The 15,102-nt window shown below is 39.6% G+C and overlaps 1 protein-coding gene across 1 annotated transcript in view; it reads right to left on the bottom strand.

Moving 5' to 3' along the window:
- CNTN1 (contactin 1) overlaps positions 1-15,102 on the bottom strand; it is a 664,003-nt gene that overhangs the window by 492,394 nt on the left and 156,507 nt on the right. The window contains exons 9-10 of the mRNA XM_078674301.1: positions 4,851-4,975; positions 4,182-4,299 (exon numbers count right to left, since the gene is read on the bottom strand). Coding sequence (XP_078530427.1) covers positions 4,182-4,299; positions 4,851-4,975 — 243 coding nt within the window. The remainder of the gene's footprint in view (positions 1-4,181; positions 4,300-4,850; positions 4,976-15,102) is intronic.

Below are 15,102 nucleotides of genomic sequence, written 5' to 3' on the forward strand. Positions count from 1 at the left end.
GCTGCTGAACCACGGCCATGTATTCTAGGAACAGCAGTACCCTAACATTATTAATCTCAACTGTGTCACTGCCATGTGCTCACTGCAGACAGGAAGAACGGAAGTGGAAGTTGGTAGGGCAAGGTATGGGCCTTACCTCAGCCCCATCACATTCCTAATCACCTGTTGCACTGTGGAGTATGCAATAGCCACTTCAATTGCTTAGTGTGCCCCATCATCCCAGATAATCATTGATGTCCCCATATGTGGTTCCCAGCCTGCCCCTTCACCCTACCTGGCAAGCCCACACACTGAAAGCGGAGATGAACTGTACCCTTAAGCAGGGAGTGAGTTCCTCAGTCCTGAGACCTTCCAGACTCCTGCCTCTCACTTTATGGGCAGACTATGCTATCATCTTCCATAAAAAGCATGACCACGGCTATCAGATCAACACTTCCGACATGAAGAGCATGAATTCCAACTGCAGATCAATGGGCATTCTGAAATTCATTGTCATTAGCAAATCCCTTGCTCTCCTGTATTTCCAGCTCATCTAAGATACATTTGTGTCACGTAGAAAACATATTAAGTGCATTTAAGGTGACCAGATGAACCTTGTGAGTTGGCAAGAAGACTCACACGTGAAGAATCACATGTAAAAGTCAGTGACATTAGGAATGTAATTTAGATGATAGTAAGCCACTGCACTAAAGTTGCACACTTTTCAAACAAATTGATTGAAAAACGCCTTGAAAGACAGCACACAAAATGGAAAAGTGCTAGCGTTGTTATAGTGTCAGGGACAGGATCTGTGTTTTGGTCCTATCAAGGCACAGTTTGCCTGGGGCATCTATAACTAAACGTTCGCTAACCAAAAAAAACCTGTGAATTTCCCTGACTTTTCTTATCATTAGATATAGCTGAGATTGAGGCCACTCAGGCGCAGGGAGGACCCCAAACATTCATTGCCCTCTCAAAACTTGAAAGGGACCCAATTCAGCCCAAGGCCAAGGAATAGCTGGGAGCTATTGGAGACTCCGAGACCCCTCAACAAATACTGCAAGGTTGCCTCATCATCTTGCTTTATGCCACTGCTGTTCGTTAGTGTACAGGCCAAAGCCTCTACTGAATGGATAAAGGTAGACCATACATTGAAGAGAATCAAGGGTATTGTCAATCTTTCTGGTACTGAGCGGGTGATGGTTTAAGGAGCAAAGTGTAATGGAAGGTGCCAGAGATCACAAACAGAGTACAGATGTGACCTTTGGTCCATGGAAAGATGAATTCCTTGCATGTATCTACAAAGGTGGATGGGTCCATTAAAGGTGGACTGGGGCAGTTCGGGAAACGAGGTCTGGCTGGAAATTATTGAATAGCCGGTGTATTCAGATGGAAAGATAGTCTCCTGGGTCTGAATATCTATCATAATGTCTAGAATACCTGTGCTATCCTGACCGGAGGGTGCAGAGTGAGTAGATAAAAGAATGAGGTGAAGAAAGTAAACATAGAAGACTTGAGCTTGAAAGGGTGTTTTTTTTTTTATAAAAATCAACATAACACAAATAACGTACATGTACAATAATAATGTACAGATTTAAATGACCTTAAAATTTATTTAAATGTGTAAATTGTGGTAGGAAGTCATACTTACTCGTACTAGGCTTCAGAAATGTTTGACGCAGCGTTGCTTAGTAAATAATTTGACAAGATGTGCTGAAGCACACATAAAATGTTTTATGTGTGACCTTTCAATGATAATGTTTTCCTTATTAAAATAAGTGTCACATAACTCTGCAAAATGTTTCTATTTATACAAAAGTTTTAAAATACTTTTTCAGAATGTATCATTTAGTAGAATTATGAAGAATAACCACACATAGAATACAGCACATAAACTGAGCTTGACCACTTTTAACATACTTGTTTACCTTCCAAGGGATGATGTTGTGTTAATAATTTCTCCGTTACTGCAGATGTTAAAAGGCTTTATGTGTAGTTTAGGGTGATATCACAAAGTTGCATATTTAGAGATTACTATCTTTGGACTTTTGCATGTGTGTGAGAAGAAGAGGAGTGATCCTGTACCCAGGAGAACACAGAAAGCTGATTGATCGAAAGGATGAAAAGATGCAAGATGAACTGCAACATTGGTTTGGACTGTTTCTAATAATATGTGTTCCTCGAGTAGGTTTACCCATGCTTTTGCCCAGACCTTTTTGATGCTTGCGCTTACTACTGCTACTCTTACTGCACATTTACCCTGTGTAAATACAACTAGAGAGAAAGGGTAAACAGGGCTACTCTCATACCCCTTAATCACAATTCTTACCAACAAAAGAGAGCCTATTGATGTGAATTCCTATAGAGACATTGTGTCTAAATTATGAAAAACACAGTGATTAGAACTAACAAGTGAGTGGTCAAAATAACTAACAGGACAAGGAAAAGAGAAAAAACTATTTTCTAAAAGAACCCTCACTCACCCTAGAGGTGACATGCTTCATCATAGGGCTCGTCACAGGAGGGACCAAATACCCCCCTGTGTGCTTCAACGCCTGCGTTTGCAGCGGAGCTGGTATGTCAACTGTGAAGTGTGAAAAGACAGTGAATAAGTGGTGGCATTAAAAGATCACAACAGGACCTCAATAACTTTATTGAAAGGCCCAGTTGTTCACATTAAAATAGTGAGATCATTCCAGGGATGGAATTATAACCCTGGTGATCTGGTGTAAGTGGTCGACATGTTTCTGCTGTGTTGTGCTATCTTAGCTCAGCTTTCTTCAGGACCAAACAATAGTGATAGAAAAATAAGTCCTCCGGGGGTCCACCCACACTAAGGGGTGCCCACTCCGTTAGGACTATAGAGAGAAAAAGTTTCAAATTCTGACTTCCCTCAATTAACTCACGGTTTACCAAACTATTGTTTGGTCCTGAAGAGAGCTGAGCTAAGATAGCACAACACAGCAGAAACATGTCGACCACTTACACCAGATCTCCAGGGCTATAATTCCATCCCTGGAATGATCTCACTATTTTAATGTGAACACCTGGGCCTTTGAATAAAGTTGTTGAGGTCCTGTTGTGATCTTTTAATGCCACCACTTATTCACTGTCTTTTCACACTTCACAGTTGACATACCAGCTCCGCTGCAAACGCAGGCGTTGAAGCACACAGGGGGGGATTTGGTCCCTCCTGTGACGAGCCCTATGATGAAGCATGTCACCTTTAGGGTGAGTGAGGGTTCTTTTAGAAAATAGTTTTTTCTCTTTTCCTTGTCCTGTTAGTTATTTTGACCACTCACTTGTTAGTTCTAATCACTGTGTTTTTCATAATTTAGACACAATGTCTCTATAGGAATTCACATCAATAGGCTCTCTTTTGTTGGTAAGAATTGCACATTTACCCTGCCATATTCCTCATTGCATTGAAACTCGACAGAGTTTTGTGAACCTCTCCTCATGGGAAGTTATGCTTTGATTGATTATTGACTATTGAATCTGAGCTTTATGATTGTTCTCACTGTCGCAAACTTAAACTCTTTGTGGGTTCCTTCTGACACCTTTCTGCCCCGTTCTTAGAACAGGGATTCTTCCTTTATAGGAACACGCTTACTGAATTCTATTATAATCTCGAATTAACCATAGTTTTTATCAACTTATGTTAAACATTGAATATTGTAACTAATATAAATAAAACTGATGGTTTTGAATAAAGCTGATTAGCTAAACTTTGGATTATAAAACCCTTAAAACATTCCATTGACTGAACTTATGGTAGCGATTGTGATGACTATTTATGTGATTTTTTGCTCTTGATCCTTTCAAAAACAACATCCAAGGTCCAAGCAACCTCGTTGAACAGAAAGCGGAGATCTGCCCTGTGTGAGATGGTAAACAGAGTTTATTTAAACTGATTCCTGCTCCAAAAAGCTTCTCCTCTTAACAATGTTTAAGCTTTGATACAGTTAGCGTCCTACTGTGCCAAGAGAAGAATAAGCTTCCTTTATCTTTCAACATAAAATTGTGACTACATATTTAATATGACCATTCAAACAATGTATGCATTAAATTCCAAACAAGGGATGGCATATAAAACATTCAACTTTCTAAAATGCATAGCTGCAGGTAAACGTGCATAATTATTATATTGCTTAACGTTGAGAAATGAAGAGACACGTTTGAGTCCAATGACAGCTACTGACCTAAAATCTTTAGTTCTGCATTTGCGGATATAGTTCCATATTTGTTTTCAGCTATACACTGATACATTCCAGCATCCTCCAAGGTCAAGCTGTATATTCGCAGTTCACCTTTATGGTACTGCAAAGCAAATAATAAAAATAAGTAGTTTCACAGAGTGGGCTTTGGTTTTAAAGATGAGAATTCAATGTTGTTCATCAACACTCACTAGCAACGGAAATGTACATGAGCACATGTTAAACGGCAGCAAGGGTGTGTGGTTAGTTGGTGGCCAAGGAGTAGGGGTCAGGGAGTCAGGGAAAGGCACTGTGGGGCAAGGGAATGCTGCGGTGAGTGTTATCTGCTCCCCCGAGGTCAGGAGGTCGGCGTTTCTAGACCTGAGATTACTAGGTACATCTCAATAGTGGCGTTGGAATGCTGCTCAAGAAACTGTGAATGATGTCAAGCAGTATTAATGGGGTATGTCAAGAGAACATATTGTAAACAAAATATGATTTGTGACACAGACTGTGTTAGGACAGCTGTAATTTATATGTGAACTTTCATGGGGAAGGTAGAGAGTAAACAAGAGATACAGAACGTGCAGTATGTCCTCGCGTATATTTGAAAACTAAGAAGTGCACTAAACCAATCCATGAAATGTATATGAATCATATGCTTGAAAAAATTACCGACAGTCCATTTTTCAGCCATCTGATAGTTGGTAAGGGTTTACCAGTTGCCACGCATGGCCAGTAGAGGTCGCTGCCGATATCTCTTTCAGTATCGTTAATATGCTCAACCCATTCTGGAAGTGCTACAATAAAATGACAAGGACAGGAGTTCATAATTGTGAACAAGCATATTTGATGTAATGGGGATGGCAGGGAGAACCCCAGGAAATAACAAAAGCATCACATCTTGTCAAGGGAAGTTAAATACTTCTACGTACATATGAAGAGCAATTTGTTTGAAAATGGCACAAAGATGAATAAAGAAAAAACAACAAATACTGTAGGAAACATAGATACATAATTATGTTACAAAAATAAAATAGCATAGCAGTATGAATCAAAAATTAAGATTTTTCGTTCAAGATAGCTCACAAATAATTCACATAGGTAACGTTACACTTTTGGTGTAAGTTTATGATTTATTTGCTATTTACAAACTACGAGTTAGGTTTACATGTGTAAAAATGTTTACAACTGCAGAGAGTGTCCTATATTTTAATGGGTGGAGTTCTCCACAGTCGCAAAAATACTACATGTAAAACTACACTTGTATTTTGTCTTTAGTAAAAAAAAAAGAGAAACTTGCACCAAAGTGTGAATAAGGCCAATAGCCATAGAAATTCAGCAGTTATAGTTAGAGTTAGGTCAAGAAACTATAACCCGGGCAATAAGGTAACTATAACTATAGCTAACGCACCCGCCATGCACAATTTCCACATCAATAATTTTACAGCAAATGTTGTGCAAATGTTGTACAAATGTTGTACTGATATTATCAATGATATCATAGAAGAGTAATTAGCAGTGCATGGTGAGGGCGCGAGTTATAGCTACCTTAGGGCCTGAGTCATAGTTTCTTGACATAACTCTAACTGCTGAATTTCTATTGTTTTGTGTGTGTAAATTTGAAACCTAACTATAATGTCCCTGTCAATGAATTTCAAAGGGTTTTAAATTTCTATTTCCTAACTCTAACGTTTCTGTAACCTTTGGTTTTTTCTCTGAATTTCTTTGTTTTTTTTAATGCAGCGTGGGCTTAGCCACAGGGCCTGGCCTGTAGCAGGCAACCCCTCCGCATGCAGGCAAACCATGCCACTTGGCCTCCCTCCCTGGGCCAATCTCACAGTGCCCGCCCACATTATCAATTGGGAGGGGGACACGTGCCCCGTTCCAGCATCAATTTTGGCCCCGAGGGCCCCTTGCCCTTAGGGCCTGGCCAATTATAAATGGGAAAGAAGGGACATGCATCCGCCATCCCGGGGCCGAAGGCAGTTACAGGTGGGTTACCTTGAGCCCATCCGGGGCACCCACTTCATTTTTGTTGGAAGGCAATGGGGGTTTCCAAATGGCCTTGCAGCCCAAGCCAGCTTCCCACTCGCAATATGAGCCAGCATTTCTCCTGCTCACAGGGAGCAGCAAAAAATGCTGCTCTCTACAGGCAGGAGCAATTTTTTCATCTGTCTCCCCGCCAGGATTTTAAACAGATAAAAAGTCAGTTTCCAGCATGACAGAGCATTTTACATGCTGAATGCACCCCCCGCCGCAATGCTGAGGATGCATGCAATGCATTACAAAGCGCAACGTGACAGGCACCACGCGGTGCCTGCCACGTCATACTTTGTAATGCTGGGGGGGTACCATAGGTACCCCCCATGTGCACCCCCTACCCCCCGGAGTCCCTGGGGGCCTGCAACGGGCCCCCGCAGGGTGTCTCCGCATGCCTTTCCGTGGCGGCCATTTGTACATGCCCATGCTAATATGGCTGGCGGTGTCTCATAGACACCGCCATCATATTAAACCTTTTCCACCCCGGCCGCAAGGCAACCGGAGCGGAAAAGCGGCGGACAGTCTTTCCGTCCGCCGCGGTCCCCCCCGCCATCCTAATGTTGCGGGGGGGAATTTAGGTGGGGATGGCGGGCCGATTGCCCCTGCCAGGCTGGCGGTGGCTACCGCCAGCTTGGCGGGGGCAATCCACCCGCCATCCTAATAGGCCCCTTAGTGTTTGCTTTTGCTTGGTTGGAGCTATAAAATTGCTCCCACAATGCGAGACTAAAAACGGTATGTGTCGGGGTGGGCACCCAGGACAGAGTAGATGCTTGGCCCTCGGGGATGGGGTCCCCAGGGCCATTAATGGCTGCGGAAGGTTATGCTGCGTGGCCCCTCCATTTTGTATGGGGGTCCCCAGTGCCAAACACGGCCCAGGAAGGGGGCTACACATCGCCCCTTCTCCATTTGTTTGAAGGCTGGGACCTGGCAGATAGAGTCCCTGGGCCCTAATTGGCATGGAAGAGGGGCTTTGCAGGCCCACACCCCATTTAGAAAATTGTCCGGGCTCCGGGGTATAGGGTTCCTGGGGTCAAAATTTGCCTGGGGAGGGGGGTGCATGAGTCTGCCTCCCTTAATCTAAAATACAACAAAACACAATGATGCCTCGTGACAAATTAAATCAAACTCGGGCGGACAGGTTTATTAATTACCTATCCGAACCTATTAATGATGTGAAAATTAATCTTCTGGTTTTAGTCACTCCCTAAACGTTACCTCAAAAACAAATCTTTATAAGGATACAGTTCCATTCTTTGTTTGCAAGTGTATCATTTATTATCACTTAGCTTTTTCTATTTTTATCAGACTGTTATTAAAAATGCATATGAAAATGACATTTACATATATATAAATTAACATTTACAAACATATGCAACCATTTACAAACATATACAACCATTTGTCATTTCATCAGAAAACTGAAAAATAGAAACAAAAAGTTATAATTTCACTTATTGTTTCTCGTAGTCCCTATTAGTCTAACCGGATGCTCTACCGTATATTACAACTGAGCATTCCTTCCCTATAAGATCACCCTATATCAGCAGTATTACCAGATCAACAATTCTATCATTTTCTTTTATCAACTGCTGTTGTAAATGTTTACATATTTCAGTTCATAGGGTGTCCATGAAAATAATGTTGACGCGTTTCAGCCCATCAACTTGCGGGCCTCATCAGGACTAGGGCTTCCTATCAACAATTATAAATGCAAAACCTCTATCCACGTTCCTATAGGTATCCTCGGTCCCAGGTTGCAATTCCTGTCGATAATGGGCTGTCTCAGTTAAAATATAATGCAGCCCTTCCCAATGAATTCTCCTCTGTTAATTGTACACCGAGTCAAGAATGAAACAATCCACTCTTCCAATTTAAATTCTCGTTCTCCCCGTCTAAGTAGGATACTCTTTCGAGTCTAACTCGATGCTCAACATTGTTTCAAAAGAACGCCACAGCCATCTTCCGCATACACGTCCCTTAATCTAAGAGGCATTTTCACCATGGGATCTGGCCCACCCGGGGGCCTTTAGAAAAAACAAGAGCAGGAAACCACAATAGCTTTTTAAAAACGTTTGGATGCAGATTCGTTGATACACTGTGATTTTGCAACACATTTATTTTTAAAGGTTTTTGGCCTCCAGCGGGGTTAGGGTATTCCAACCCTGCCCACTTTTTTTTTTAATGGTTTTATTTAGACTTGGGCTCAATCCCATTTCCCAAGATGGCTGTCAACACTTTCTGGCACTCGTTATATATCAAGCCTCAATGTAACTGCCCGAGATCCCTTTGTGACTTGTAAATCACATTATTTTATTGTTTCAGAAGTTTTTTCCTCCCTGTGCCCCCCTCTCCACTCCTGCCCTGATGAAGGTGTAGCCCCAACTGTGGCGTCACACCGAAACGCGCGTTGGCGTTTATACCACCTGAAGAACGACCAAACCTCTGGGGAGAACATTCCAACTGCCCCCAATTGATCTTTGATCACAACCTGTCAGCGGAGTGATATGTGAATGTATTACACCACTATTGATGCGTGAAGAATGCATGTGTATGTTTGTTGATGTGAGAGTGTGGTTTGCTGTGTGGGCTATAGTGAGGATACAACTATTCTCATGAGTATTGTCATTGTTTTATCTTTTTCATTGAACAGTCACTAATCATATAGTGACCATATGTATGACTTTTCAAAAAATCCATGTTTTGAAAAATAATAAAATATTTATATTTCTATTTTTCCATTTACTTGTCCTGAGATCTCTGTGTGGTTCGAGGCTGTCATAGATAGATTTGGACCTCTGTTGAGGCCACCTATATTTCCATAGGCAGGTATTTCCCTTCTGCCCTGACCAGCTAATCAGATCTCACCATGAGATCCGTCGGATCCATGAAGGATTTGCGGCTCTAGATATCTATCCATTGTTTTTCTTAAATAATTCCCAAACTACTGAACACATTTGCACCAAATCATGAAAAGAGAAACTTCTGGACCAAGATCAAGCTTTCTGATATATTTGGTGTAATTCTGTTTAGCGGTTTGAGCTGTTATTGTGTCTAAAAAAATCTGTGGGTAAATGCATGGGGGAAATGCATTTTGGGACCCACTTTTTCTCGACACTTGTTTTACAAATCACCCCAAACCGTTCCAGAAAGCAGCTGAAGTGATTGGCATGCTAGTTTTGAAAATCCCATGAAGATTTATCAAATGGTGCCATAGTTATTAGCAAAACAATAAACGCTCTGTCTATGGAAACTTGGTTCTAACTATAACTACCTACTACCATATATATATATCACTCACAAAAGTCCGGTAATGCAGGGCTTATTGTTGGGGTGGTCCTGAACGGATACCGGAAATTCTTAATATAGCATCAGCTTTCTTTTCATGAAAGAAAAAATTCAGGACACTCCAGGATGCTGAATTTAATTTTACTACAGAAAAGACAGCCCTCTACTAACTCGTTTCACCTTTCGGCTTGTTCATGGTATGGCAAGCAATGCTTCACTTCCATTTACATACAATAGTGATTAAACATAGAAAGTAGACAAGAGTAATACTGGCTGTGAGACTTTGACACCATATTGGAATGTTGTATATACAAATTATATTTAATAAAAAAGAGAGCGAGGGTCAAGGGAAAATGGAGCCACTCTTGGTCCCCCTAATGATAATAGTAAATAAACAACGAAGAGTGAGGCCAGAGATTCAAGAACCGGCAAGAGAAGTCACTCTTGTTTTCTAAAAGAACCCTCACTCACCAACCTAGTTGGTGACATGCTGTATCGTAGGGTTCCCACCAGAGAGCTCGAGTACCCCTCTGATGTGCTACGACGCCTGGTTACAGCAGAGCGGCATTTTTTCGTGAATGTGAAAATGTGATGGTGCAAAAATTATTTTAAATTACCCTTATTCGCCCAGTGAGAATTTAATGGTGGAGGAATAAGGTAAGAGGTAAAAACAGTGTGGTGGATGTTGTAGACTGGGTAGATTGACCAGTTACTTCCTGTGGTATAACAAAAAACAGTGGTCTACATGTTTCAGCCTCCTTAAGCTACTCGGGAGGATTTCGCCAGGACCAACTGCCACGGTGGTATGCGCACGCTAAGGCTCACCCTAACCTGAGCCAGTAACACAAAGAAGTCTCAGGCCCCACCCTATTTAAATTCACCATTCCACTAATTTCCCGCACTACAACCAATGATTGATGTAACTAGCCCACTGCTGATCCTATGTTCCATGATGTATCAATGTGCAAATTAGTACAAATACTGCAAATCTAATGTGGCTGTGCAGCACATGGTTTGTAGAAAAGCATTATATAAAGACATAAAGGCAATAAATCAAGTGAGTAATTGAATGACATGGTGCTAACACTTGCGTTCTGCCTCTTTGCCTTGCAGCGAACCAATCAGTAAAAAAAAAGGAAATTATAAATGTTTCAAGCAATCTTCTTTGAGCGATTGCATGCCAAAAGTATCAAATGTTCTTCTGACTACACAGCATGTGTGCTTCCTCCAGTGCAGGAGAAACACAACTAAATTTTAAGAGTAAATCTTTTTGGTAATGTATTATGTCTTCTCAAATTTGTTAAATTCAATCTTATTTCAATTTTTAAAAAAAATAGTTTCTCACCACTGTAAAGAACTGATCATAATGCATGTAATAATAATAGGTTTCATGTCCACTGAGGTTCTATTGTATAGTTCAATATTTTTATTTTTAATATGAATAATGAGGTTGTAAATAGCTTACATTTTCATTCTAAAGCCTACCCCCTTTTTCGGCACCTGGTAACTGACTTCGGCTTTGAAGTAAACTTATCTCATCACCTCTGCCATCACATCTTTAGGCCTGGTTTTAGCCAAGACCTCTTAATTTTACTAAATTGTATTAAATAATGTTTATATACTTACATATAAAGGCTTTCAGCCACCTCTCTTCACCCATTGGACTGTTGTTGTGTCACTCACATTTTGCTTCCACCCACTACATCATACAGCATGGGTAAGCCTAAAGAAGCTACTGGCTAACTTTTCTTCAAGTGTATGCATTTTGCTCTTTCACAAGGAGCACATCTTCACACAAACTAGTTCCCTTCAGTGCCAGCCTTTTAGGTTTTACTTTAGAACTACTTTTGTACTTTCTTTGAGGTGGAGCCTGATGTGATAGCAAGACGCCTCTGAAGTGAACACAGGGCACTTTCCATGTTTATCAAATCCCACCTTCTGCCAACGGTTTTCTAAATTCCTTTTGGAGTCTTCTGGTTTTCTGACTTTTGCTATTTTACAGTTTATCAGATTATGTCTATTTCAAACTCTTTGTATTAAGTTATCCTACTTTTTCTTCTTTTTTTCCCTTTCTTTTTTTTCTTGCTTCTTTTTTCTTTCTTTCATTCCTTCTTTCATGCTTGCCTTTTTTCTTAATTCATTCCTTTCTTTTTCCTTCTTTCATCTTGGTTTCTTTCCTTCTTTCTTTCTTTCTTTCTTCTTTCTTTTTTCTTTCTTTTTTCTTTCTTCAGAACTATTGGCTTTGTCAGTTATTAGATTAATACTTCCACAGAGTGCCATTCGCACTGGTATTATGAGTGAGGATGTGCAAAAACAGAGATGTGCCTACTCCACTACGTTTTTGTTGGTATACCTCATAAATGATTAATTAAATATTCTTGAGCCAAAACATTCTATAAACTATTTATTGTAATTATAATTTCTTTCTTCCTATTATTGTTGTACATAAATTAATGTATTAACTCGTGCAACTCACACACATATATGTACATTCATATGTTTCACCATAACATATTTGTTACCAAAAACGTGATATTAATCATATAACATAAACAGAAAAATGACTACCCCAAATACCACTGAATTTACACCACATATGACGCGATCATGCCCATTCAGTCAATCCAGAAGAGTAACAGACCATTAAATTCAATGCGGTTTGTCAACCTCTATTATTGACTTACAGTGAGATTCTCTTACATATCCCAATGTGGTTTTCAACTTTTGTTGTGAGTCATGACAGATTAGGGAGAGAACAAAATACAGTTTAATTTTTTATTAGTACATTATGAATATAGTTTACTATATGATGGGTAGTCTTTTTCTTGGTCCAAAAATTGTTTACCACAATGCCTACACGCTTTTTGAGAAACACCGAGATAGAAACCACCTTCTTCAGGGTACAAAAGGAGCCAACCAAGATAGAACTGCTAAAGCAGGACAAGAAAAGAGGAAGGGGTGGACAATCCTCAAATCAACCAAAAGTCTTCAAAGACAAAAAGGCTCATATTAGAACAACAAAATAATTTACATAATTAAAGGCCAGTCATAAATGTCATCACCCAAGTGCCTGTGTCAGTACCTACCTCCAGTTCTCATAGGAGAAATGGTAGGAGACCCAGTGTAGTTGGCAGGTGACATAGAAATGAACACATATGTTTCCCCACACATAGAAAAACTCAATTTTTGCTTACATTGAACCATGCAATAGATGGTGGAAGGATAGTAGTACCCAAAAACATTTCCTTAACCCCAAGAATGTAATTTGAGATCTTTATCACCAAACAAATATACCTGCGGATACTAGGAAGGCAGATATATGTCCTTCAATTATATGAATTATTTTATTGTTCTAATATGAGCATTTTTGTCTTTGAATAATCTTGGTTGTTTTAAGGATTGCCCACCCCGTCCTCTTTACTAGTTCCGCTCTAGCAGTTCGTTCTTGTTTTGCTCCTTTTGTGCCCTGTAGAAGTTGGTTTCTATCTCAGTGTTTCACCGAAACTCTAGTCGGCACTGTGGTAAATGATTTTCGGAACAAGTAAGAAGACTACCCATCATACAGTTAACTATGTTCATGATGTACTAATTACAAATTAAACTGTATATTGTTCTCTCCATAATCTGTCAGGACTTACAACAAAAGTTCAAAACTATATTGGGATGTGTAAGAGAATCACACTGTAAGCGAATAATAGTGGTTGACAAACCGCACTGTTTTTAATGGTTTGTTGTTCGTGTGGGTTGACTGAATGGGTATGATTTAGTCATTTGTGGTGTTGATACACAGCTTTTAGTATGAGTGAAACTTGGGGTGGTCAATTTTCTTTTTTTTATATCATCTATATCAAGTTTGTGGTAACATGAATATGTTATGGTGAAATATATGAAAATATATATATGTGTTGCATGAGTTAATAAATTGATTTATGTACTACACAAAATAGGAACAAAAAAAGTTACATTTACAATAAATAGTTTATATGAATGTTTCCGCTTAACAATATTTCATTTTGTTAAATTTATGAGGTACAGCAATAAAAAGGTAGCAGAGTAGGCAAATCTCTGTTTTTGCATAGACCGTTTACCCTGACTTGCCTCTCCTCCTTTTGGTTACAGATGCCCTCTTCTGTATTAATATGAGTGAGACCTAAAATACCACATGCCTGCTGATATGTACAAGGGCAACCATATTTTTAGGTTTGTTCGAGAGACAGTTTTAGCTCTTTCACTAGCTTTGCTTAATCAAAAATAATAAATGTTTATCGTTTATGTATCACATCTGCCTGGCTAGATAGCAATCCACCAGTGTTCCAACAGTGGCTAGCAAAGGTGTAGGCTGTTTGTAACTTAGAAAAGTAAATTTTCCTAAGGAAGGGGATTCATGACAACAGGAAGGGACTGAGGAGGTTATTAGATTGGGTGGACATCAAGAGCTGTTGAGGTTAGGCATGAAGCACTTTAAGCTTTCGTTTATATAAGCACCTTGGCATTTTGCTGGCCGTTTGCAGTTTGGCTATATTTTCTAAGTCTTCTCTCTTTCTACTCCTTTGCGATATCATTTGTATGATTTTGATTGATTTATATGGTATGGCAACTGTGATCACATTTTTCTGATATCTAATCGTGTAGTGGGGTGGGTGGTTGGGTGTTTTACTGAGGGTGAAAAGGGTGGTTTTAATTTGTTTGTTTTTTGTATTATGTATTCAGAGTTGGTAAATGATAATAGAAATATTTAAAAAAATATTAATAATAATAAATTCAAAATTGACACAAATATAAATACATATAGGAGTTTGAAGTCAGTTCTTCTCATCATTGATCTTCTCAACTGTGTTTCACTTTTTGCTTCTGCCCACCACAGCACACAGCAAAGAAAAATGGACTGGCCCCTTTCAGCTACTGGAGCTCTTCCACGTGAGTGATGACATTTAACCTGACCACATAGACAAATCTGCCTAAAAAGGTGGTGCAGTTTGATGCATTCTTCCATTATTTATTATTTTTACTTTTTTGTCATTCTTCTTTGTTTAATCTATGTCTTCAGGTTTCAGTAATTTGAGGACAATCGTACCCGTTCTTAGTTTTACTAAGAATCATACTTGTACTTGCTTTAAGTACAGCTGCTTGCTATAAATCACTGACAGTTCAATTAAAATTATAGGTGATGGTTGTTTTAAAACACATTTGTTAGACCTGGCATCTTTGGCGTGGTTTCCCCCTAACATTTTGCTTTCAGACCACTTGTTTTTGATGACTTGACTTTTGCTAGAATTAGGACTCTGCACATTTTACCACTGCTAACCAGTACTAAAATGCTTGTGCTCTCTCCTTAAAACATGGAAGAATTGTTTTTTACCAAATTGGCATATTTCATTTACTTGTAAGTCTCTAGTAAAGTAGCACTACCTGTGCCCAAGACCTGAAAATTAAATGTTACCTGATTCTGCAGCACTGATTGTGCGACTCACATAAGTAGGACTTTTAAAAAAAGTCTCAGGTCTGTCACTATTTAATTAGAAGGACTCTTCCATATAGATATCATTTGAGTTATCGTTGCCCTTTTATGAATGTAATTACCAAATGGGAACATGTAACA

Source organism: Lissotriton helveticus, chromosome 1_1 (genome assembly GCF_964261635.1).
Source record: "Lissotriton helveticus chromosome 1_1, aLisHel1.1, whole genome shotgun sequence".
NCBI lineage: Eukaryota > Metazoa > Chordata > Amphibia > Caudata > Salamandridae > Lissotriton > Lissotriton helveticus.